The sequence below is a fragment of the Lutra lutra genome, chromosome 4, assembly GCF_902655055.1.
Source record: "Lutra lutra chromosome 4, mLutLut1.2, whole genome shotgun sequence".
Lineage (NCBI taxonomy): Eukaryota > Metazoa > Chordata > Mammalia > Carnivora > Mustelidae > Lutra > Lutra lutra.
In genome coordinates this window covers 82,382,623-82,407,809 of record NC_062281.1, presented here as the reverse complement: position 1 = coordinate 82,407,809, position 25,187 = coordinate 82,382,623, and the positions used below count along the sequence as shown (strand labels likewise).

The following is a 25,187-nucleotide window of genomic DNA, read 5'->3' as shown; positions in this document are numbered from 1 at the left end:
AATCCTCAGGAAAATATAAAAATATTGAGCAGATATAACTTCAGGTTATTTAATTCTAATATTGTAACTGTTTTTTCAGTAAGTGTGTGTGTGTGCACACATGTGTGTATATTAAAAATCATAATTCTGCCTGGGTATCCTCTAGACTACTAAAATACTGTTAAAGTTTAATGTCTTGCAATACCAAATAAATGGATAATGTAGTCTATTGATTTCAAAATGTGTACCATCAAATAAGATGAAATGAAAACTTTTTTTTCCTGATTATCTCTAGTCAGAGAAATACATTTTCTAAAAGCTAAAAATAAAAGCAAAAGCACTATAGTTCTTCCTAAGTGCCCGATGAAAGAATAAGTCCACTAAACATTCCCAAATATTGCAGTTAAGACTACATATGAATAGATTATTCACAGGAAAATTATTCATGGAGCTTCAGTGATATGTGAAAGTTATCTGGATCTCACAAATTACTCCATAAATACTTGTTAAATCTGTAAAGTAGATTATTCTCGTTTTCCTATATAGGAAATTGCTGTCACAACTAAGTAGACTAATTTGCCAATACTCTCATTTATTCAAGACTATAATCCTTATGATCAGCCTATTTTGTAAGATGTCATATGTAAGCAAAGGAACTGTTCAAGTATTTCACTTATATTCATGAAAGAGTTTCTATTAAATCAACCTAAGAAGTTGAAAGGAATGTAAAAAGTGATATATGTTAACATGTAAGCCTGGATTTATAAAAGATTAGTCCCACAGAATTATTCTTTCTAGAGACCATGTAACATACATGATTGCATACAGTGCAGATTTGATCTTAGTATATTAACTTTAATCAGCTAAAAATATCAGAAGCTGCCATGATTTATTTAAAACAGAGAGGACAAATACGTTCAGGACATGTCTTAATTTATGGGGCATGAAGAAACAGTTATGATCATCAGAAGGCAGAAAGAAATGTGTATTACTAAACTCAAATTAGTTCTCATTTTCCATGGATGGTTGAGTTCTCCGGATATTTTAAATGTCTTCCTCACTGCTGAATATCAAAATTAAAGCTAAGAAAGACATGTGAAGTTATAATATTCTTTTCATGCCATGCATATTTTTTTCTTGTCACAAATTCAAAAGAACGCTACTTCAAAGAAACAGACAATAGTTGTACTTTCTAAAATCTTTTCATGTATTTTTAAGAGAAAACAAAAAAGTATATTTGAACACTTGCAGTTATCTGTTGAAAGGGGTTAGTGAAGGGTGTAAGAGAAGAGTTCTCTAAAAATATCAATAACTTAGAAGCAGAGTGCCTTTGAAGTGAGAGCTTTAGCATGTGTCCACTTATAAGATAGGGATTTATGTCATGGGAAGGCAAGGTGACACAGGTGCTGGAGTTGAGCGAGGCCTATGCTCTGTGGGGTGTCCTTTCTTTGTTTGAGGAAGTGAAATCATGCCTACTACCCACATATACGTAGTTACAAAATACAGAAGACAGAAAAAGTATTAAAGAAAAATATATAAATTTATATAATTTACAAAGCCTTTGAATGCTGAACTTGAGAAGTTTCAATTTCTTCATAAATGGCTGAGATTTAAATACAGTTTGTGTGTTTCCAAAGTGTGTCATGTTACACAACAGAGTCATTCTCAAGCTCAAACCATTTGGCTGGCTTCCTTTCATTTTGAAAATTTTATCAATGCTGTCCATTAAGCTCACATCTAAATATGCAAGAACTTCATACAAAAAAAAAAAAGTCATTAAAGCTGTAGGGAGCCAGTTTGAATTCTATAACACTTGGTAAGCAATTAAGGATGACATCATTTAATTTTCTCTACAACAATAACAAAAAATCAACAGAAGACCATAAGAATATTTATACTGGCCATGGATTTTATTTTATTTTTTAAATATTTTATATATTTATTTGACAGACAGAGATCACAAGTAGGCAGAAAGACAGGCAGAGAGAGAAGAAGTGAAGCAGGCTCCCTGCTGAGCAGAGAGCTCAATGCAATGCGGGGCTTAATCCCAGGGATCATGACCTGAGCTGAAGGCAGAGGCTTTCACCCACTGAGCCATCCAGGTGCCCCTGGCCATGGATTTTAAAGAAAAGTTTGGTTATTGAAATGTACAACATTCACATAAATTCAGAGAAAATTTAAAGCTGAGGAGGAGCTACAAAACTCTTGTTCAAACCATCTTTGAGAAGAGGGATAAACTGAGGTTGAAGATAGTTTACAACTAACAAAATGCTCTAGCGCATGATATCAGGTAATTTTGTATATGATGTTTAATGTTTGTGTGTCTTTTTTGTGGTCTTTCCATTGCAATTTAAAAAATGCATTGAAAAATATAAAGGGTCCCCTGGGAGGCTCAGTTGGTTAAGCAGATGCCTTTGGTTCAGGTCATGATCTCAATGTTTTCAGATTGAGTCCCCCATAGAGTTCCCTTCTCCGCCCTCTCCTCCCCACTCATGCTCGCTCGCTCTCTCTCTCTCTCTCTCTCTCCCTATCTCTGTTGCTCTCTGTCTCTCTCAGATAAATAAATAAAATCTTTAAAAAAAAGAAAAGAGAAATGTAAAGAGGAAATGATGTCAATGAAAGTAATAAATACACTTTTATGTATATTTTTATGGTAAAAGGGGAAAATAAGCCTTCTAACATGTCTTTAGATATACTTCCATATATGTAACATATATTTTACAACTCAAATCTTCAAATTTATCTGAATCTCAAGATATTTTCTAGGAATTCAAAATTATATGTTTTCTGGGTTCATCCTTGGTGTTCCATTTAAAAACAGAAATAGCCATAAAAATAAGTAAGCAAATGTGAATTTGAAGCTGTATTTCTATGGTGTAAAAGCTTTCAACAGATAACTATTTCAACTTGCAAATAGATAAATGAGATGATGTTTAATCTGATTTGTTCTGACATGTCTGCAGGCAGAATGCTTTTCAAGTCATTGCTGTGGATGGGGTCTGCAGTGGGATTATTCAGTGCCTCTCTGCTGAAGACTGTGTTGACTGGCTACAAGCAATAGCAACTAATATTTCAAACCTCACAAAGCACAATGTAAGTAGTGACTCAAGGAATACCTGGACATAGAGTTTCTCAGCTGTGGCAAATTTCTTCAGTATATATATAGCTTTACAACAACTAGTTGGTGCTTACCTAAAAGTGAATTTATATCCATCATGAAAGCTATTTTCTAATAGTTACCTAAAGAAAATCACTTTATCTTGAGAGTTTTAGCCTAGAGTATCCGTTTAAGAATACTTACACATTTAAATTTGCATTCACAAACATGATAAACCATCAGCATAATTTAAATAAGTGAAAGTAAATATGTATATATGTAGATATACATACATATAAGTATAAAATTATTTTCAACTAAAGCAGTATTGAATTTCAAGATTCATTGACTTTCCTTTAGTGATTTTAGAATTGCAGCTGGAACTGTTTGAGGGGGATGAGAGGGGTAGGTGAGAGTCAGCATGGAGACAGGCAGTCCCACCTGGAATGATGCTGGCACAGGATTGGTCAGAAGATGCACTGTAGATGCACTGACTCTTAGAGTCATGTCTGTTTTATCAGGAATGGCTTCTCTACTTTTTCTCTATTTTTCTACTTCAACCTTTCTTTCCCCATTCTGATCTCATCATTATCTCTATCTTTTCATTATCACTATTCTTTCATAACATAACCAATCCTTTCTCCTTACTTCTAGAAGTATAGTCCAACAAAATATGCAAAACTAAAAACATCACTTCATTGAGTGCTGACATGAATCATTAAAAATTATTTGATCTTAATGAAAGATTATTCTATTTCAAAGACAATACTAGATATCATCCATACCTTTGTCTTAATATGCCCCTTCAGACACAACCCTTTTTATGCCATGTTGGAGCATTTCAGTCCCAAGGAAATTTCACAGGTCTATTATGTAAATGGTCAGGTAGAAATATGTAACTCTCAAGCTCATGAACATACAAAACTCTCCCATGTGAATGACCCTTCAGATTCAAGAATCTTTGCACAGATTCTGCTTTGAAATCTAGGAAAGAGCAAGGCCATGCACATGTCTTCTGACTCCATGTTGAAGGGATTGCCTGGGAGTGGAACTGACAGGGATGGGACACATTAGTATTCAGCATTTCTCGGAATGCCAAGTATTTTTCATTCCATGACTGCAGGTCTCTTTCTATAGATAACGTCAATACTTGGCAACATTGTGTGTTTTTAAATTTTGGTTATTTGGTACGTGTGAAATTATTTCTCAATGTGGTGCTAATGAAGAGAAGTAAATTTACTTTATGGTGTCTAAATGGGTACAAATACACCAAGCCTTGCCCAGGGACATCACCCGACAAGGAGGCCTGGCCTGAGCATATCTGGCTTGAGCAGGAGTGACCCCCACAGCATCCAATCTTTGCCATCTTTTGGTTTCATCATATTGGAGTTACAGAAGATGAAGATGTTAAGAAATTTAGGACTGTTCCCACCCCCCCAAAATACAGTGTTCTCTGAGGATCATGACTTTCCTCATTTCCGACATATTTCTAAGGGATTTTCTAGGGATAAAGTACTATAAAAGTACTGACTTTCTATTTCATTATATGTAGTAATTAGAGTGCTTAAACAATGAGCCAAGATAACTATATTTATGAGAAAAAAAGTATTTTTAAAAGAACAGAATGTTATTCTTTGATTGACTTATTTTGCTTTGCATAACACCCTCTAGTTCTATCCATTTTGTTGCAAATAGCAAGATTTTTTTTGATAGCTGAATAGTATTCCGTCGTGTGTGTGTATGTGTGTGTGTGTGTTTATACCACATCTTTATCCATTCATCTGTTGATGGACATCTGGGCTCTTTCCACAGTTTGGCTATTGTGGACATTGCTCCTATAAACAATGGGGTGCAAATGCCCCTTCAGATTACCACATTTGTATCTTTTGGGGCAAATACCCAGTTGTGCAATTCCTGGGTCATAAGGTAGCTCGATTTTCAGCTTTTTGAGGAACCTCCATTCTGTTTTCCAGAGTGGCTGCTCCAGATTGCATTCCTACCAACACTGTTAGAGAGCTCCCCTTTCTCTGCATCCTTGCCAACATCTGTCATTTTCAGACCTGTGAATTTTAGCCACTCTGACCAGTGTGAAGTGGATATGCTATGTAAACAATACACTGGATTAAAAAGATTTTTTTTTAATCTTGTGAAGAAAGAATGTAAAATATCTTATTTATAATTTTTATACTGATTACATATTAAAATATTTGAGTTAAATAAAATATTATTTAAATTTAAAAAAGGGTGTTAGATTTTAAATCCAAAGTTTTTCTCTTACCAGATCCAAATTTACAATGACCCCATATCCTAGGAACATTCTCATGAAAACAGTTTCTTTGGACTGTGTTTAGTTAGAATGCTGTGACCCAGAAGACAAGCATATGGGAAGAAAGTGAAGATGAAAATGTGTCTATTCTTTATAGGCATAGAGAAGAACAAGTCAGATTTTACTGCTTGTTTTTCATCCTTGTGATAAGTACTTGCCACAAGAGAGGAAAGCATTCTTATCCAATGCTGAGAAATCCATAGGTCTAGTATGATAATATTGTTGTATTAAAGTTATCTAGTTGTTCTTACACACCTTTGAGATTACATTCTAACTGCATGTCCTTTTCATCTTATAATCAGTTCTCACTCAAAAGGACTATTATTGCAACAAACTCCCACGTACCTATAGCACTACATAAACGTTGAAAGGTCACTGGGCACAATAATCATATGTGAAAGTTAGATTGACTTCCCTGAGGAACAGTGGTTGCCCTGAGGATACAATTGATATGGTTGGTTCATATGGTGAAAGAAATGATACAGCTTGAGAATAGCTGGATGAGTTTTTTTAACAGAGGCAGATTATTCTAGTTCTCTTAATTTTTTTATTCTAAAAAAGATAGAAATAATACTTTGCAGAAGCTTATAGGAGTTTTTTTTTCCCTCTATATCTGCAAATACTTTGAGGGTACAAAAGCTTATGGGAATGTAATTCTGAACAGCTTAACTACTATTAATAGGTGCAAAAATGAAAACATTGAGATGGATAACTTAGGAAATTTCACTTGAGATTAGCATGCATCAACATAAATTTGAAAATGAGATCAACTAGAAAATGTATATAAAATATTATGTTAACAAGTAAAAACAAACATCATATTATTGAAAAGACATAAAACGTATGCACCCCTGATTAGAAGGATAAAAGAGATATTAAAATTTTACTATTTAGAAACTATTTAATAATGAATGGTTTTTTAGTAATTGGACTAATTGGAAAATATACATAGAAAGTTAAAAGAAAGCAAACAAAACAAAACAAACAAAAACTCTATACTAGAATTACTTGAGTAATATGTTAACCACTTGCTAATTCTTTGATCACTGATTTCCAACAGTAATAATTCTGTTAAATAGGGAGATTTTCCTACCTATTTTATGTGGAAATTCCATTGTATTTGTTATCTTAAAAACATTCTTTTTCCAGAAGGTCATTGAATATAATAGTTAAAAATATTTTGACAAACACTATTTCAGTTTGGCAGTATTCAAGGTGACTTCAAAATATTTACAGAGCATTTAGTAATGGTATGTAGTAGAAGAGGATACTTCAGGGACTTGCCTTAAAGTCATGCTTGCACAGAAGCCCATTCATTCTACTTAAACTACATACTCACACATTGGAAAGGAAGGAACGGCAAAGGCTACAGTTTACTGGGCTGGGTTCCAGCAGGGCTAAACCAGGTCACTGTGGGCATTTTCTGTTATTTTGGGTAAAGTAGACTTGAATAGATTGGTAAAGGTAAAACTCATGAATTGTAAAAAAAAAAAAAAACAAACAGTTAATACTTTAAAATTCCCCTTTCTGCTCTTTATTGTTTTATCAAATCCATGATTAAATAACTAGAGAAAGTTATTAATTTTTATTTCCATGATCAAATCATATAAAAAATTGAAGATCTTAAAATACAGTGACGCTGTAATGGGATGAAACTCTTGGGAAATATTGTGGAGGGTAAATGTATTTTGCGTGTAGAAGGAATATGAGTAATTAGGGGCCAGCTAGCAAACTTTAATAGGTGAGTTTCTAAGATGACTCAAGTTTCTCTACTTCCAGTATACACCGTCTGTGCAGCCCTTCCCCTTCATGTGCAGGCTGGATAGTGAATTGAGAAGCAAATGCTTCCCTGTCAGAATTTCAGAAGACACTGTGGTTTCAATTGACCTGAACACAACCTGGTGAGAAACCCAGAGAGAGAGGACCCAGCTAGCCCCTCTGGATTCCTGACTACAGAAAATATAGGAGAGTAAAATGTTTCATTAAGTCACTAAATGTTGTAGTTAGTTACACAGCAAAAGGGAACTGCATTTGTTTCCTAGAGCTGCTATAACAAATAACTGCAAACTTGGTAGCATAAAATGACATAACTTTATTTTCTCACTGTTCTGGAAGGCAGAAGTGCCAAATCAAGGTGTCATCAGGGCTGGATCTGGAGGCTCCAGAGGAGAATCTCTCCTTTCCCCTTCCAGCTTCTGGTAGCTGTTAGTGTTTCTAGCTTCCACGGCTCAGGGCCACAACACTGTAATCTATGCCTCCATGGTCACATCACTCTGTGTGCCTGTTCTCCTTTATGTGTCTTTATGTGCCTCTTATAAAGGCACTCGTCATTGGATTTAGGGCCCACTCAGACAATCCAAGATAATCTCGCCCCAAGATCCTTAACTTAATTGCATTTATAAAGATCTCCTTTTTTTTTTTTTCCAAATAAGGAAACATTTGCAAATTCCAGGAATTTAATGTGGATATCTTTTTTTTTTTTTTTTTTTTTTTTTTTTTTTTAGTGGTGGGAGGGCAGTCATTGGTGTACTGCAAAAACTAATATGGCAAACAAACAGCAACTTAGATTCAGACTTTATGTTCTGATTTATTTTCCTAGGTAGTGTGTCTAATATCAGCAGAGTTTTCAAATCTTTATTATGCAATTCATGAGAAAGGACCTAGAATTTCTTTCAGTTCATCCATGGAATTAGGGTATCTCCTTCTCCCACTTGCTTGTCTCTAGGATCTCCCCCACACTGTTTGGCTCCCAGGGAATAGCTGTCTTTGATCTGTCCAGAAAGTCAGAGCTTACTCTCAAACTATTGCCTCTTGCACTGGTGTACATTTCCTCATGATTAAACCCTCTTTCAAGGCAAAACAACATGAAGAAAAAGAGAAAAAAGAAAGTAGTAAGGATCCCCCCTATAATGGGACCCCCTTCCTAGTTTCTTATTCTAAAAGGTGGGTTTTCTCTTGGGATTTCTAGATGCTCACAGTGCCACTGTATTCATAACAGCAGCTGTTTGATAGCCTGGCCTTGGAGCAGAGTTGTGAGCCAAAAAGGAAAATGTGATGACTGTCCTTTCCAGAACCCATGACTCACAGGGACCCCTATCTCAAGGCTCTGGTCAGAAATATGAGCTTTTCTCAGTTTTGCTGATCATGATCTAATTTGTCTTCATCTCATATCAACTTTGGGAAATAAAGCAAGCAAAAACAAAACACAACAAAAATGGGAAACCCACTATAATCATATTAGTTGTTATTTAATTTTTACTTCTCTCCCCAGTGTCCTAGTTATTATTTTCTTTAAAGATTTTTCTTGTAGTTGCCTTTTGTATTTTGCCCACTGTATTTAGTTATGGTCAGTGGGAGAAATCGACTGCAGGGGGCTTATTTCTTTTTGTCTAAAACTGGAAGCAGTAGTTTTAATAAAAATAAATGTAAGCAAAAAGGCAGTGTACTGAAAGAAAAGAATTGCTATACTATCTTGAGATATCTTGGAAATATCCTTCAAAAAATTAAGTCATTTTCAGTTAAATAGAAAGATATAGAAAATTCATAAGAAAGAACATTGAATCCAAGAAATACTGAAGGGATTTTTTTTTTTTTAAGAAAATAAGGGCAAAGTAATGGCCTCCCCAAAACATTTATATCTTAATTTCTAGAACATGTGAGTATGTTATCTCACATGGCAAAGAGAGTGAAGTTGTTGTTGGAATTAATTTTGTTAATCGGCTTACCCTCAAATAAATTGATTAGGTTGGATTATCCAGGATTACCCAGTGGAATCACCAGTGTTTTTAAAAGTGAGAGAAGGTATGGTGTACCTAGGTGGCTTATTCAGTTGAGCATCTGACTCTTGATCTCAGCTCAGGTCTTGATCTCAGGGTCATGAGTTCAAGCCCCATATTGGGCTCCACACTGAGCATGGAGCCTACCTTAAAAAAAAAAAAAAAAAAAGTGGAAGAAAGTAAAATGAAACAATAATGGAAATAACAATATCTGACTTTGCTTGCCCTGAAGATGCAGGAAGGGACCAGAACTTAAAGAAAGCTAGGAGGTCAGTAGACTTGACTAAAGACAAGGGGATGTTGCTCCTCCAGAGCCTCTAGGAAGGAATACATCCCTGTCAGCATGTTGATTTTATGCCAGTGTGACACATTTAGGACCTCTGACCTATAGAACTGTAGGATAATAGATTAGTGTTTTGTTTTCAAGTCACTAAATCTGTGGTAATTTGTGATTGCAACAATACAAAACTAATTCAACATTTAGATAAAGCCACTGCATTTTTTTTTTTTTTACCTAATCTAACTCTCATGGTTCAATCTGAAAAGCATAACTCTAGTAGCCACAAAATGCACTTGCATATATCAGAAAAACAGCTTAATATGCATATTACTCATTAATCCAAGTGCAAAACAGAATATGATGTCATTTGAGTCCCTACATCCTTTTTTTTTTTTTTTTTAAGATTTTATTTATTTATTTGACAGAGACAGCGAGAGAGGGAACACGAGCAGGGGGAGTGGGAGAGGGAGAAGCAGGTTTCCCACCGAGCAAGGTGCCCAAAGCGGGGCTTGATCCTAGGACCCTGGGATCATGACCCAAGCCAAAGGCAGACACTTAATGACTGAGCCACTCAGGCACCCCAGAGTCCCTACATCCTTTAAAAACAGCTCACTTGTAATATTAAAACAAAAATAATCATAATTGTTGAGTTAAAACACACTAACCAAGTTGTCTTTAGAGCTGGAAAGAGGGTCTGTTTTTCTCAGTACATTGCCGGGCATGGCTAAAAGCCTTCAAATACTACAGAAAATGAGTCAGGAGAAACCATCTGAAGCCTGTGAGAACTGCTGGTGCCAAAAGAGCATGCAGGACTGGATGGGTCTTTCGGACAGAGATTAGAACTAAAGTCAAAGGGAGTCATTGTCACGTGGAGAGTTCTGCCTGACTTGGGGAACAACAGCAGCAGTGGCCAGGAGCAAAGAGATGGTGTGTCCAACTTTACCCTGCTCAAACAGGGTAGCATCTCTGTCCTATGTCCTTGCATTTTTGGTCCTTACCATAGTCCATGTTGAACAAATATGAAGTGAATGAATGAGTCAGCCACTCAATCAGTAGTTGTTTGAAGTAAAGATTACTGCATAAGTGGGGAAAAAAGAGGGAAAGGGGAAATTAATCAAGCTACAGTAAGCACTGCAGTGAAGACGTCTCATTAAATTCTTTTAACTCATTAGATACTACTCAGTAAATTCTTACAACTTCGGAGGTATCATCTGATTTAAAATAGCTGTGGAGAAGAAGCCCTGTCAGCGCGATCCACCATAGATAATTCCTGTAGACTGCTTATTTCTGGACATATTTCCCTGTCCTTCATAAATCGCTACCCCCCCAATAGGTGTCTGATAGACGAGCATGTTTTAAAGCCACTGTTTCACAATGCAGCAACTGAATCCTTGACAACTCAGTATCAGGAAATGCTTCCTTATACTGAATAAACCTCTCCTGTTGCTTTCATCCATTTGTACTAGTTCTGCCTTGGGAAAGACAAACAATAATTTAAATGTTCTCTTTTACTTGGCAACTCTTCTGATATAAAAGGGCAAGTATTGTATGCCACAGGCTATTTCTGTTTCTGTTTTGTTTTGTTTTCCCAATTAAAATATCACTGGTGTCTTCCTCCTTGGGTTTTCCTAGTCCCTGTCCCTGAATGTAGAAGCTCTTTTGAATAAGTACAGTATGAATTATCTATTTAAGTTTTTGTTACTGACATTACCATGAACTCAAATATCTTAAAGTTTCATTATTTTTAAAATTTAATTTAATTTAATTTTTTTGTGTGTGTTCCAAAATTCATTGTTTATGCATCTCACCCAGTGCTCCATGAAATATGTGCCTTCCTTGATACCCACCACCAGGCTCACCCAACCCCCCATTCCCTTCCCCTCCAGAACCCTCAGTTTGTTTCTCAGAGTCCACAGTCTCTCATTAAGTTTCATTATTATCTTGACATGCATTTACTGAATTTGCAGTATCCATTTACATATGATTATATATTAACATTCAATGACATTACATTTCATTATGATGATTAATAAAGATTTTTGTGTTTTCTCATTAACTAATATATATACTACATTAGCAGTAGTGAAAAAAGTTCAAAGTTTAAGTATGTGCTTTATATTTAAGTACACTTATGAGTAAGAAAACCTGGTTCTTGTTTTGGTTGCACCAATTACAAAATATTCCAAGTTATGCAAGCAACTATATTAAGGCATTTAGGAAAAAACTCACAAAGTATGAGCTATCATTGTAGTTGTTCTCCTTACTAGGTTACAGTGATATTCAAATAAGATATTTCTTCAGCTAAGTACCATAGCCTGTAATATGTAATTTTTAAGAGCAGTATTATATTTATATTAATATAAGCCTAATATTCTACCCCACATTTTTAGAAGAATGTTGTGCAATGGAGATTCAAGAAAATGTTTTAGATATTAGCAAATTGATAAAAATACAAGAGTACTAAAGATATGTCTTCTTTTTAATGTTTTTCTTAATATGTACAGTGACTTCCTTTCAGTGTACAGAAAGGAAAGGGGAAAGATGTATAACTTTATAAAGCAGACACATAAAAACTATAAGCACAGCAAGTGGATCAAAGTTGACTTTAACAGTTGTAGTCATATTGATAGTATAAACCCTTGATATGATGTAGTAAAAATGGCACTTTACCTCTGTGGTCTTCCTCTCACAAATCTGTAACTTCTGTTGTACCATGAGAAGGGCACCAAAAAATGCCAGGTGATGAAGAACCTACAAAATACTTGACCATTACTCCTCAAAACTGATGTCATAAAAGAGAAGGAAAAGTCTGAGAAATTGTCACAGCCAAGAGTAGCCTAAGTCCTTAAGGTAATGATGACTAAATATAATATGATATCCTGGATGAGATTCTGGAATAGAAAAAGGATATTATATAAAAACTAAGGAAATCTTAAGAAAGCATGGACTTTAGTTAATGATAATATATAGGTATTGGTTCATTAATTATAACAAATGTTTCATAACAATGGAGAATACAGAGTTAATAATATGGAAAACTGGGTTTGGTATACGGGAATTACTGTCTTTAGAACTTTTTATAAATCTAAAACTGTCTTAATATAAGTAACATACAGTGTTATATTAGTTTTAGGTATATGATATAATAATTCAACAATACCATATATTACTCAGTTCTCATCAAGATAAATGTCCTTTTAATCCCCTCTGTTTCCCCATTCCTTCACCTACCTCCTCTCTGGCAACCACCAGTTTGTTCTCTGAATTTATGAGTCTGTTTTTCTTCTTCGTTTCTGTTTTCTTTCTTAAATTCCACATATGTTGGACAATAAATCTAAAACAGTTTTAAAATAAAGTGTTTATTTTAAATAATACACATAATGTGTATATATAATGCAAATATATGTATATTTATTTACATTATTTGTAAGTCCATTAACACCAGATATTGACATTTTTTAAAAGATTTTATTTATTTGACAAAGATCACAAGTAGGCAGAGAGGCAGGCAGAGAGAGAGGGGAAGCAGGCTCCCTGCTGAGAGAGTCCAATGTGGGGCTCGATCCCAGGACCCTGAGATCATGACCTGAGCCGAAAGCAGAGGCTTTAACCCACTGAACCACCCAGGCGCCCCTGATGTGTATATTTAATAAAATAAGAGAATGTGTACCCTATGGCATTGCATCAAACTATTTAATGTTTTAATTTGTTGGGAAATACATTTCCATATGGTTGAACTAGAGCCTTGCCAAATAGGGAAGGTCTAGATACATCCCTAGAATAACTGAAAACTGCAAAATCATTAACCATAGCTCACTGAATACCAGGGCTGGATGGAAATCATTAAGAAAAGATTGGATTTTGCAAAGTCCCCAAGACCACTCTTCAAATTTCTCTAAAGCTTATCTCATGTAACTCCAGAACATTTTTGATAATAATTGACTAAATTACAAAAAATTTACACATGCACACATATGATATGGTAATAAAAACATATACAGAAGATTAAATAGAAAAGACTATTAACTGAATGATGGAGTCAAGAACTTACTAATCAACTATTAGTATTTGTATAGCTAGACCTGAAAACAGGAAGAAGTATGACTTCAAAACACTCTGGTTTGATCAGTCAAAGACAATCCAAACAGACACATGGGGTTTGGCGTCATCAGCTTTGACATAAAGTCCTAGGTTCTCTACCTATGAGTTCTGGGGCTTGGGCTTCATATTCGTCCTCATAAAGAGGCACTAAGTTAAATTTCAATCAATGTGAGGGTTAACTGAAGAGAGTACTTTAAACATTGTGGCCCTTAAGTGATGCTGAGACATTAGTAGTTTTCCCTCTCTCCAGCTGCATTCAAAATGAAATGATTTAATCCATAAACCATCAATAAATGACAGATCAATTTGCTTATTGTATGTGAGGTTGCACCTCTTTGTTTTGTAGAACAGTCACTTGAGATTCTGAAAGATTGTTGTTTAGGTAACAGAATGTTGATGAACTGGATATGAGTTAAAATGAATATCTAGTAGTGACTACACCGTTAAGTAGCTTCAATTTTAGGCAACCCAAAGGTCTACACCAAAGTTCTCTCATGTTTAAAAGAAACAGAGAAGGCAGATAAAATGTGTAACTTTCTTTCAGCCAGTGTCTCATAAATCCAATCTTCCCAATCACTCTCTACTACTATACCACTAAACTAATCCTGATTGATAAACAGTTTCATTTGACATTTCCAAGGTTAATTGCTAACATAAGGAATGCCCTATCTTTTCTTTTTCTTTTCTTTCACAATTTTATTTAAATTCAAGTTAGCATATAGTGTAGTATTGGTTTCAGGAATAGCATTAGTGGTTTATTACTTGCATAAAATACCCAGTGCTCATCACAAAAAGTGCCTTCCTTAATGCCCATAACCCATTTAGTCCATCTTCCACCATCCTCCCCTTCTTCAACCTTCAGTTTGTTCCCTACAGTTAAGAGTCTCTAATGGTTTGCCTCCCTCTCTGTTTTTCTTATTTCACTTTTTCTCCCCTTACCCAATGTTCCTCTGTTTTGTTTCTTAAATTGCACATATGAGTGAAATCATATGGTATTTTTCTTTCTCTGACTTACTTCACTTTGCATAATACACTTTAGTTCTATCCATGTCCTTGTAAATGGCAATATTTCATTCTTTGATGACTGAGTAATATTCCATAGTATATATACATCATATCTTCTTTATCTAATCATCAGTTGATGGACATTTTTCCATAATTTTGCTCTTGTTGATAGTGCTGCTATATACATTGGGGTTCATGTGCCTCTTCAAAGCTTTATTTTTTTATTCTTTGGATATCTCGTCCTCTTTTTAAAATTCCTTCATATGTATATGTATATAAATGTGTGTATATGTATTTTCTCAGCATGCATTTCTTTTATTGAAATGAAATGTATAACTGGAAAAGTATTACTTGTGTGTATGTGCATGTGTTAGATGATATATAGAAGATATAGATAGATGATAGACATTCTGTGTTTCTATTCTCAATGTTTTATTGAAAATTAGTATGATCTTAAGAATATGTGATTGCACATGTGAGAATCACACATATTCACATTGTATTATGTGAAAGAGAATAGGTTCTCTTCCAAAGATGTTTGCATTAATTAAGAATGCTTTCAGGGTGCCTGGGTGGCTCAGTGGGTTAAGCCTCTGCTTCAGCTCAGGTCATGATCTCAGGGTCCTGGGATCGAGGCCCGCATCGGGCTCTCTGCTCAGCGGGGAGCCTGCTTTCTCCTCTCTCTCTCTATGTCTGCCTCTCTGCATACTTGTGATCTCTCTCTCTGTTTCAAATAAATAAATAAAATCTTAAAAAAAAAAGAAAAAAGAATGCTTTCAATGACAAGTAAGAGATACCCTAAGTACTGATGGGGTAAATAGATGGGTTTTGTTCCCAACTGACAAGAATTCTGGATGGTGGCACTTACTGGCTTTGTTTCAGTGGTTCAGGGAAGCCACCGAGAACCCATCTTCTATCTATACACATTATCGTCCTCCGCTACCATTAGAGTGTTGACTTTTACCTTGTTGGCACCTCATGGTCACATAAGGGCTTCAACAGTTCCAAACATCACTTTTGTGTTTGGAACAGGAAAAAAAGGAAAGAAGGGTAAGTAGCACATGTACAGATAGCACCTTTAATCAGGCTAAGAGGAAAGTCCCCTTTAATCAGGAAAGAGGAAAGGGGGTGGTGGCAGTGAGGTGAAGGTAGCTAGTCTCTACCATTTTTTGCATTTACAGTGAGAAATGACTGAGAAAAGTAGATTGTGAACAGCTTTTGAGACAAATAACTAACAGTATCTACCACATTATTTAATATTAAAACCATACTAATCTTAAAATACATGTGTGTATAACCAATGCCCTCTAATTTTTGTGAGATAATCATAGTCTTTCAGGATTTTTTTTCTCTCACACACAGACACACTTTTAAATCAGTCCTCTGAGTTGACTCAGCAGGTATTTCACTCATCTTCTGTATTTTAAACATTTACCTTCAGAAGTGAAAACAAATTTATTCTGGAGTCATGTGTTTAATTCATAGAGATCTGCAATATTAGATGGCAAACACTTGCAGGTTGAAAAAATAGGATATTTTTTCCTTCAAGATGTTGGTTGTGAAAAGCTAAAGGAAAAACTATTATGTCTGCCACGTTGAAAAGGTTTGACAAAGCTTGTAGGTGAATTGAAAGTCATGACAAAATAAAGCCGAGGACAAAGAAGATTTACTGACAATGAACTAAGCGCTGTGATCAGAGTTTGCAGAGTGTGGTTCTGACAAGCATGGGTGTCACTTAAGTAGACTTTTTCTTCCTTTTTATAGCTGCTGATATTTCTGAGTCTTTAGAGGTACTTTTTAGTCCTAGTGTGTTATTGTTTTCTACATTGTTTTTCCTCATGCACAAAAATATGAACATCAGACATGCAGGTGTCAACTAAAAATGAGTTATAGAGAGTGAAATCAAACTGCAGAGTCAGTAATTTAAATCAGAATAAAACCAAGGGCAAGTTTGGGCATTACACTGTATCCATATTTTTAGCCATCATATTTTTGCTTTTTACACAATTAGAGTTTATTTTGGCATGTTAGGTCAGGAGAGATCTCAATAAAATAACCTACTTTGTTTCTTGGAAAACTACTAAATTTTTTATATTGAACAATATTAGCTGATTTTCATTTGTACAACCCAAAACGTCTACTTTGATATTAGCTGAATAATGCAATCATTATAAAATGGGGCAGTGTTACTGGACAGAACTTATGTGCCACCTTTGATCCAGCCAGCTCTGCCAGCTTGACCTCTTTCCCCTCACCCAGTAGGACTCATTCTTTTGCCTTTCTTTCTGGCCAGAACATTCCCAAATCTTAATATTTTCCAGTTTTAGAGCCACAGGAACTTCCCAGGGGGCCTCAGCTTAACACACCCACCATTCTAGCCACCTGCAGTGCATAGGACTAGACTTCAAGATGGCCTTCCTCATGCCATAGTTGCAGGAGCCAATCCTACTGGGCCCACCAGCTGCCCCCACACTAATGACAACTCAGAAAGAATAGGCAAACTGATCCCCATGAGACATATATTATCCAACAAGAGACAAAGGGCCAAAAGGAACTAGCTAACAAATTATTTGTCATTCTCCAATAGATGAATTATTTGGAAATGCAGTAGTTGCATAAAGCTCTATAGGTATACACACTTGACTGAACACCAACAATGGTTCATGGAGAAGCTATTGCCAACTCAGTGACTCAGGCAACTTACCACCATGTATTTGCCTTCTGCTGTTCTGCCTTACTTCGTTTTACCTTTCCCTCTTGCTTCTTTGGGATTGAACATTCTCCCTCAATAAAGGTTTAACATATATGACTTCCTCAGGCTATATTTCTAGGGAAGCAAGACTAAAGAAATACATTTTCCCTCTAAATATTCATTATAGGGTACTAAGTGTTCCATGGGGAATACATTCTTGCCTAGTAGCAGTGCAATATGGAAGAGAAGTGTAAATGAAGTGTGCTAAGTAGGTAGATGAAGGGTCATTAGGAAATTATGCAAGAAATCATTTTGAGTTTGCAGTTGCTCAGTTGAATACATCTTAAAAGACCCCTTATTCTACAATGGAGCTTAAAAGCTAAAGACACCTGACTAGAGTGCAGAGGTGGCTGCAAACATTTCCTGAGGATTGAGTCTGAATTATTATGTATAAACATTGCATTTTCTTCCTTAAGAGTCCTGCTTAATAATTTAGCGATGGTAAAACTAATTTCTTCACCTATGATTAATACTGACATATTAAAAAATAGGTTTCATTACTTCCTGAAACCCATAGTTCCTACACGGTGCAGGCACACCTACCCTGCAGTCAGTTTTTCCCTCTTTTTTACTTTAATAGTGTCTTACACTACCTGTTCCAACACTCATTCCAAAACTCAGAATTATTTGTTGCATGTTTGTTTTGCCAGCTATACCAGATGATTTCTGAGGGTAGGAATCCTATATCCTTGGCATTCACTTGATGTCTGACATACAGTCCTTTCTGAGGTTTAGTGAACTCATGGAAGAAAGAATAAGTCAGCTCTGAATGAATAAACGTATGCAATTATAAATGGCTGCAACTTACTATCAGCTACTAGGCTTTTAATTCACAGTAAGATTAGATAGAATATATATCTATATATATATCCATATATATATATACACACACAGATATAATCATGTGCAGTATGTATATAGTATTTATCATATATATGCTAATCTTGAAGATGATGACAGGTAGAATTGAAAAATTCTTGTACTAGGAAAAATAAAGTTTAAGAATACTCCTTTGTGTATAATATAGAATCATCCTGAAATATTGATTTACTGTTAATAGATATGTTTTTAAAAGTAACATGGTACACTTTTAAAATCATATCTGTAGGGATGGTAAATAACCAAGGTAGCAATGGCATCGAATCCATATCCTGGGGGGAAAAAAAAGGATGAAAAATATGAGCTGAAATGTGGGTTCCTGAGGCAAAAATCATTTTTTGATTCTTCCCTCTACATGGTAAAGGTAGAGTTTTATCAGCACGTTCAGAATGGATATATTGCCTTATGTGCCCACAGACTAATATCATTAGTCTTCAGGTGGATTTATAGCTATAGAATGAAGATCTCTCTTAGTCCTCACACATCTGTTAAATAATATTGGCCACAAATCTTTAAGGAAATTGGAGGACTGTTTCTTGCTTCCATAAGAATGATTTGCTTGGGTAAATCTTCAAAATTGATTTTCCTGGGAAAATATACTTTGTTAGCAGGGTCCTGGAGGATCCATTCTGAGAACACACAACTTCAGCCACCAAAATTGACTTGTTTTTGAGGTATAAAAATAAAAAAAAATAATATAACTTAGATAAAAGTTTTTAATATAAGATCTTCACTGATCTTCAAACATTTGAGTAGGGAAAACTATCATCAAAGACATTAAAAGTAGGAGGGAAGAAAATTTTAAAAGGGATATTTGAATATCCTATTGTATTTCTTTTTTGGCCTGAAGAGATAGTCACAAGGGGATATTACTACTTTAGTTTCTAGATACAAATTGATTGTGCTAAAAGTTCATATACAAAATTAAGGGATTCAAAAAATAAGAGTGATGCCCATCATATCCTACAGGCATTTTCCAAAGAGCTAGAACAAACAATGCTAAAATTTGTATGGAACTAGAAGAGACCCCAAATTGCTAAGGAAATGTTAAAAAAGAAAAACAAAACTGGGGGCATCACTTTGCCTGATTTCAAGCTTTACTACAAAGCTGTGATCACCGAGATAGCATGGTACTGTCACAAAAACAGACACATTGACCAGTGGAACAGAGTAGAGAGCCCAAATATGAACCCTCAACTTTATGGTCAACTAATCTTCGACAAAGCAGGAAAAAATATATATACAGTGGAAAGAAGACAGTCTCTTCAATAAATGGTGCTGGGAAAATTGGACAGCTATGTGTAGAAGAATGAAACTCAACCATTCTCCTAAACCATACACAAAGATAAACTCAAAATGGAGAAAAGACCTCAACATGAGGCAGGAATCTATCAGAATTCCAGAGGAGAACATAGGCATTAACCTCTTTGACATCGGCCACAGCAACTTCTTTCAAGGTAGTCTCCAAAGGCAAAGAAAACGAAAGCGAAAACGAACTTTTGGGACTTCATCAAGATCAAAAGCTTCTGCACAGTAAAAGAAACAGTCAACAAAACAAAGACACAACCCACAGAATGGGAGAAGATATTTGCAAATGGCACTACAGACAAAGGGCTGATATCCAGGGTCTATAAAGAACTCCTCAAACTCAACACGTACAAAACAGACAATCATGTCAAAAAATGGACAGAAGACATGAACAGACACTTCTCCAAAGAAGACACAAATGGCTAACAGACACATGAAAAAATGTTCATCATCATTAGCCATCAGGGAGATTCAAATCAAAACCACATTGAGATACCACCTTACACCAGTTAGAATGGCCCACATTAACAAGACAGGAAACAACGTGTGTTGGAGAGGATGTGGAGAAAGGGTAACCCTCTTACACTGTTGGTGGGAATGCAAGTTGGTGCAGCCACTTTAGAAAACAGTGTGGAGATTCCTTAAGAAGTTAAAAATAGAGCTACCCTATGACCCTGCAATTGCACTACTGGGTATTTACCCCCAGGATACAGATGTAGTGAAAAGAAAGGCCACCTGTACCCAGTGTTTATAGTAACAATGGCCACAGCCACCAAACTGTGGAAATAACCAAGATGTCCTTCAATGGATGAACAGATAAAGAAGATATGGTCCATATATACAATGGAGTATTATGCCTCTATCAGAAAGGATGAATACCCAACTTTTGTATCAACATGGATGGGACTGGAAGTGATTATGCTAAGAGAAATAAGTCAAGCAGAAAGAGTCAATTACCATATGGTTTCACTTATTTGTGTAGCATAAGAAATAATATGGAAGCCATTGGGAGAAGGAGAAGAGAAATGAGTTGGGGGAAATTGGAGGAATAGACAAACCATGAGAGACTGTGGATTCTGAGAAACAGTGTTTTGGTGGGGTGGGGGATGGGGTGAGCCTGGTGATATTAAGGAGGGCACATATTGCTTGGAACCCTGAGTGCGGTGCATAAACAATGAACTTTGGAACACTGAAAAAAAATGAAATAAAATAAAATTTTAAAAAAGAGTGATATTTAAAACAAGTGGGCAGTCCTATTACAACAAGTTTTATTTTTAATCAATTAGTTCCAAATTTATCTTTATTAGAGCCAGTTGTGTATTATTACTCTTAACTCAATTTAACAGATCTGCTGCAATAATTAAGCTTCCTTTAGGGAGTTCCCATTATTAACATTTGTGAAATGTTGTCAAAGAAAAAGGAAGACACATATTTATCATCTTCCCCAGCATTTAGTCAAAGTGAATATTATTCTTTAAAGTACAGTTCATAATATTTATTTTAGCAATGTTCATTTTTGATGTTGGGTAAATTAAAGTAGTTGATTTACCATGATTATTTTCATTTCTTTAGTATAAGAAATTCATCTGAAAAAATTTGTAATGTAAGCATTCGATGACTTATATTTGTCCTCCTAGCTTTCTGAAACAACCTCAAACTTAAAATTCAAAGTTCTAATGAATTTAACTCTATTTAAATGTATTTTTAATTTTAATTTTAATTTACATTTTAATTTTAATTTAGTTAAATTTAAATGTTTTTAAAATGAAAAGTCTTTAATGAAATGAAAATCTTTAAATTCAGTACTACTGAACTTAAACTTTTAATACTATAGGAATATATTCTTGCATGTAATAGAGCTTCAAAATATTTATTTCTCTAAAAATTTAAGACTTCATCAATACCAAAGATTCCTACAAGGAAAAAACAACCCCTAATCTAACAGAATAAAAGAAGAAGAGAGAATAAATGGTGAAAATGTTTGATAAAATAGAATGCATCATTTTTCTGACGTTATTTAATATCTATAAAACTATGTAGATGGTATGCAGCAAGTAAAATTTTTAGAAATTATAAGATCTAGAAAATAACTTTCTTTTCTATTTCATTTCATCCATAACATGAAGATTCTTCTCATGTTGGCTATTTAATTATTTTTCCCCTTAAAAAAGTCTATTCAAAATCCTCTTTCTGCAAGAGTGTATCTATATTACTTGACTTTTATATTTTTGGGGTCAGTTGTTTTCTAGAAAATCAAATACAAAACCTCATTTGCCATTTAAAGGATTAGTGTTGGTAGAAAAATGTATTTTAAAATGTCCTTTCATTTGTTTTTTTTTTGTTGTTTTTTTTTTTTTTAAATACAATTTTTTTTTTTTATTTGACAGAGAGAAATCACAAGTAGGCAGAGAGGCAGGCAGAGAGAGAGGAGGAAGCAGGCTCCCCACTGAGCAGACAGCCCAATGTGGGGCTTGAACCCAGGACCTGGGATCATGACCTGAGCCGAAGGCAGCGGCTTAACCCACCGAGCCACCCAGGCGCCCCCTTTCATTTGTTTTTAATTTTAGATTTTTATTAAAGTGCAGAAGAATATAACATGAACATTTATTGTAGTAATAGATATATATTGCTAGTGTTTTTATTAGTTTATTACTATATATACATTAAAATATGTGTATTTGTTTACTATATAAAATAAAATTACCATTCTCTTGTATAGATGATATTATTCTTTGTTCAATTAAGATTTAATCATGAACATTTTCCCATGATACTAATTATATTTTGAGATTACTTACTTCTAATGGACTAATAGGGTCTTAATTTTGCATGTATGATAATTAATAAATGGATGTTATTACTTAACATATAAATAATTTAAAATATATCATTAAATAATAGTGCACTATGGATTTTTGGGGCATACATATTAATCAGTTAAGACACTGCTGGTTATACCTTAATGTAAGTATCTTGAAAAATAATAAAATAATATGAACTTTTTTTAGTCTTGCAAACCAAGATTATGTCTTAATCGTATCAGTTGGATCAAGGCTGGGTTGAAATTTTGTAGGATTCTGTTTACTTCTTTTTTTTTTTTTCCCCTTTCCCAGTGCTACAGCCCTCCAGGCCTTTGAGTTGAGAGTACAGTCTATTCCTGGGAGCTCTCCTTAGCTGACTCTGAATTCTCTTTGCTTACCTCTCAGCATAGCAAATTTCTAAAACTGTTGTCTGCTTTTGGATAATTTTCAGATTAATATTTTTAACCTTTCATCCTGCCTCAATTCAGAACTCAGCAAATATCTTGAGGTGAAAACCAATTTTATGTTCAAAGCCCTACAGATAAAAAATGCTGCCAATATTATCCTATGAGAAAAATAAATTCTCTGCTTATTTCTCTGTCTGGGCAAATCATGCTTCTCACACTCTTCCAGTGCCAGTCCAGTGTTTTCAGAAGGCCAGCTCACCTCTGTGTGCTCATCTGTCTTAGAGCTTACCTATGCACACCCTTGTGACAGCAGGTGCTCTCACATGCTTTCAAACAAATGCTTTTAGTCAGTTCACAGCTCCATTCTAGTTGTTATCAACAGAAAGGTAGTTAGTTTCATGCTTTCTCATCCTATTTAGGAGCCTAATAGTTTTGCTTTCTTTCTTAAATATGTCTCCTTAAATATGGACTGCATAGGCTAGTGGGTGATCCATTGTTCTTCAAGTAATTAACCACTTTCTCCACTATTGCTCTCTGTTAAAACTTAAAATACAACTTTATCATTAACTCAGTATACACATTTAAGATTCAATTATTTTTATTATTATATTTTTATTTACATATTATATTTTATTAGTATATTTATTATTCACTATTATTTATTCAGTTAATTATCCGCTAAAAGTCATTGGCTCATTTAGTTTTGCAGTGGTAAAACCCTGTTTTAATTATTGTAATTCTACATGCTCTCAAAATTCTAAATGCATTTGAATAGCCTTGGAGATTAACCTTAAATACCCTCCAGTATATTTGACCATTTATTCCTGATGGACCCATAAAAGTCTAAATATAGTTGTATTTAAATAATATCACCAGAAATTTTAATTTGGAAGAAATTTGAAACTCAGGAATGGATCTACATAATCTACATATTTCATATCAAGTTAATGGTTATGAATTTTATTCTTCTTAGGCTTATCAAAAGCATTTTGTTCCATTTCTGTATCTATTTTTTTCCAAACTGAAGAAGACTACTGATTTGGATATACATACATGGTATTCATACACCTTAAAATCTAAGTCATTTTCGTCTAATTATCTTGGATATTTTTTATGCAACAATGACATATGTATTCTGCTCTTTTTAATAGTCACATTTTTACATTCTGCTTTTCCCCATATTATCTGGGCTATAATTTTCAATTAGCAATAATCGCGCCTCGGATAAACCTCATTGGCTACGATACTGCCACTGCGCAAAGCTTGGGCTATAATTTTTAATTATACTGTTTAATAATGATAAGGACTGTTTTTTGTTAAATCAATTTCATATGTTTAATTTTTATCATGATATTTGTTAATTTGAAATAAATGATTCTATATAATGTAAAAAGATCATTATTTTCTTGTTTTACTTATTTTATTTCCTTTACCATTCTTTTATAAATATTGGAATTGCATTTTAAAAAATGGTTTTGCATATCTATTTATGAGATTAAATTATTTTCCTTCTCTAATAACCATCCCTTAGATGTGTTTCCATAAACCATACCTGGCTTACAAATAGGTTTTTGTATGTAGTCCTCACTGTCTTTGAAATTTAAAGTAAATGTTGAAATTTACATGTTGAAATTTGTCACAAAAATTAAATTTCCAGAATCTCTGATAAAGTTAAAAAAACATGTTATATTTTGGCAGAGCAAGTGTCAGTTCCTAATACCAACTTCTATCATTAGTCCAAAATACATATTAATGTAGTGATTCCCATTATTTTTAGCCTTTCTGTTAATTTTACTCATGTAGAAATCATTGGCAAAGTTGAAAAATGGGGTTTCTTCAATACGTTACAAGTCTCTGTCATAAGTGTAGTTATAAGATATACTAAGAAAGAAGATTCAGTCAGATCCTAGTTCAAGAAAAATTAGGAGAACTAAACCAGTTACAGATTTTCATGTCACAAATGAGAGCCTCACAGCAGGCCCTGGTGATGAGCTTCAGAGTACCACCAACAGAAGGAACACTGGCATTATTTTGATTCAGATCTAGGATTGTCAATGAGTTTGAGAAGGTAGCAGAAGCATGCTATATTCCCCATAAGATAGTTAATGGTGATTGGCAATACTTGTTAGGTAGTTGGACACACTGCTAGGCTAAGGGAAGATAAAGGCAGTGCAATTAAGGGTTATGGTGATGTAGAAGTCAGTAAGCACATTGAATGAAAACAATGTACGAATTAGACCCACAGGGAATATTAAAGAGAAAGCTACTGGCCAATTCCAATAGAGTTTTCAGAAAAATTTTTATGGTGCTTATGGTTCTTGATTATGTAATACAACACCACAGCCTTTGGTGTCAGACAGAACAAGACTGTACCATATTCAGGATGAATTTAAAAGCTGTTTAATTTTTGTGCACCACAGGTAAACATACACACACACACACACACACACAGACGACTAGAATCCTGCCAGGTGAA

General features: G+C 34.6%; 1 protein-coding gene and 1 pseudogene across 1 annotated transcript in view; one reads left to right on the top strand and one right to left on the bottom strand.

Annotated features, from left to right (window-relative positions):
* The window catches only part of SNTG1 (syntrophin gamma 1), a 913,181-nt gene that overhangs the window by 720,160 nt on the left and 167,834 nt on the right, over nucleotides 1-25,187 (top strand). The window contains 1 exon segment of the mRNA XM_047727784.1: nucleotides 2,943-3,072. Coding sequence (XP_047583740.1) covers nucleotides 2,943-3,072 — 130 coding nt within the window.
* Nucleotides 23,858-23,975, bottom strand: LOC125099399 (uncharacterized; annotated as a pseudogene).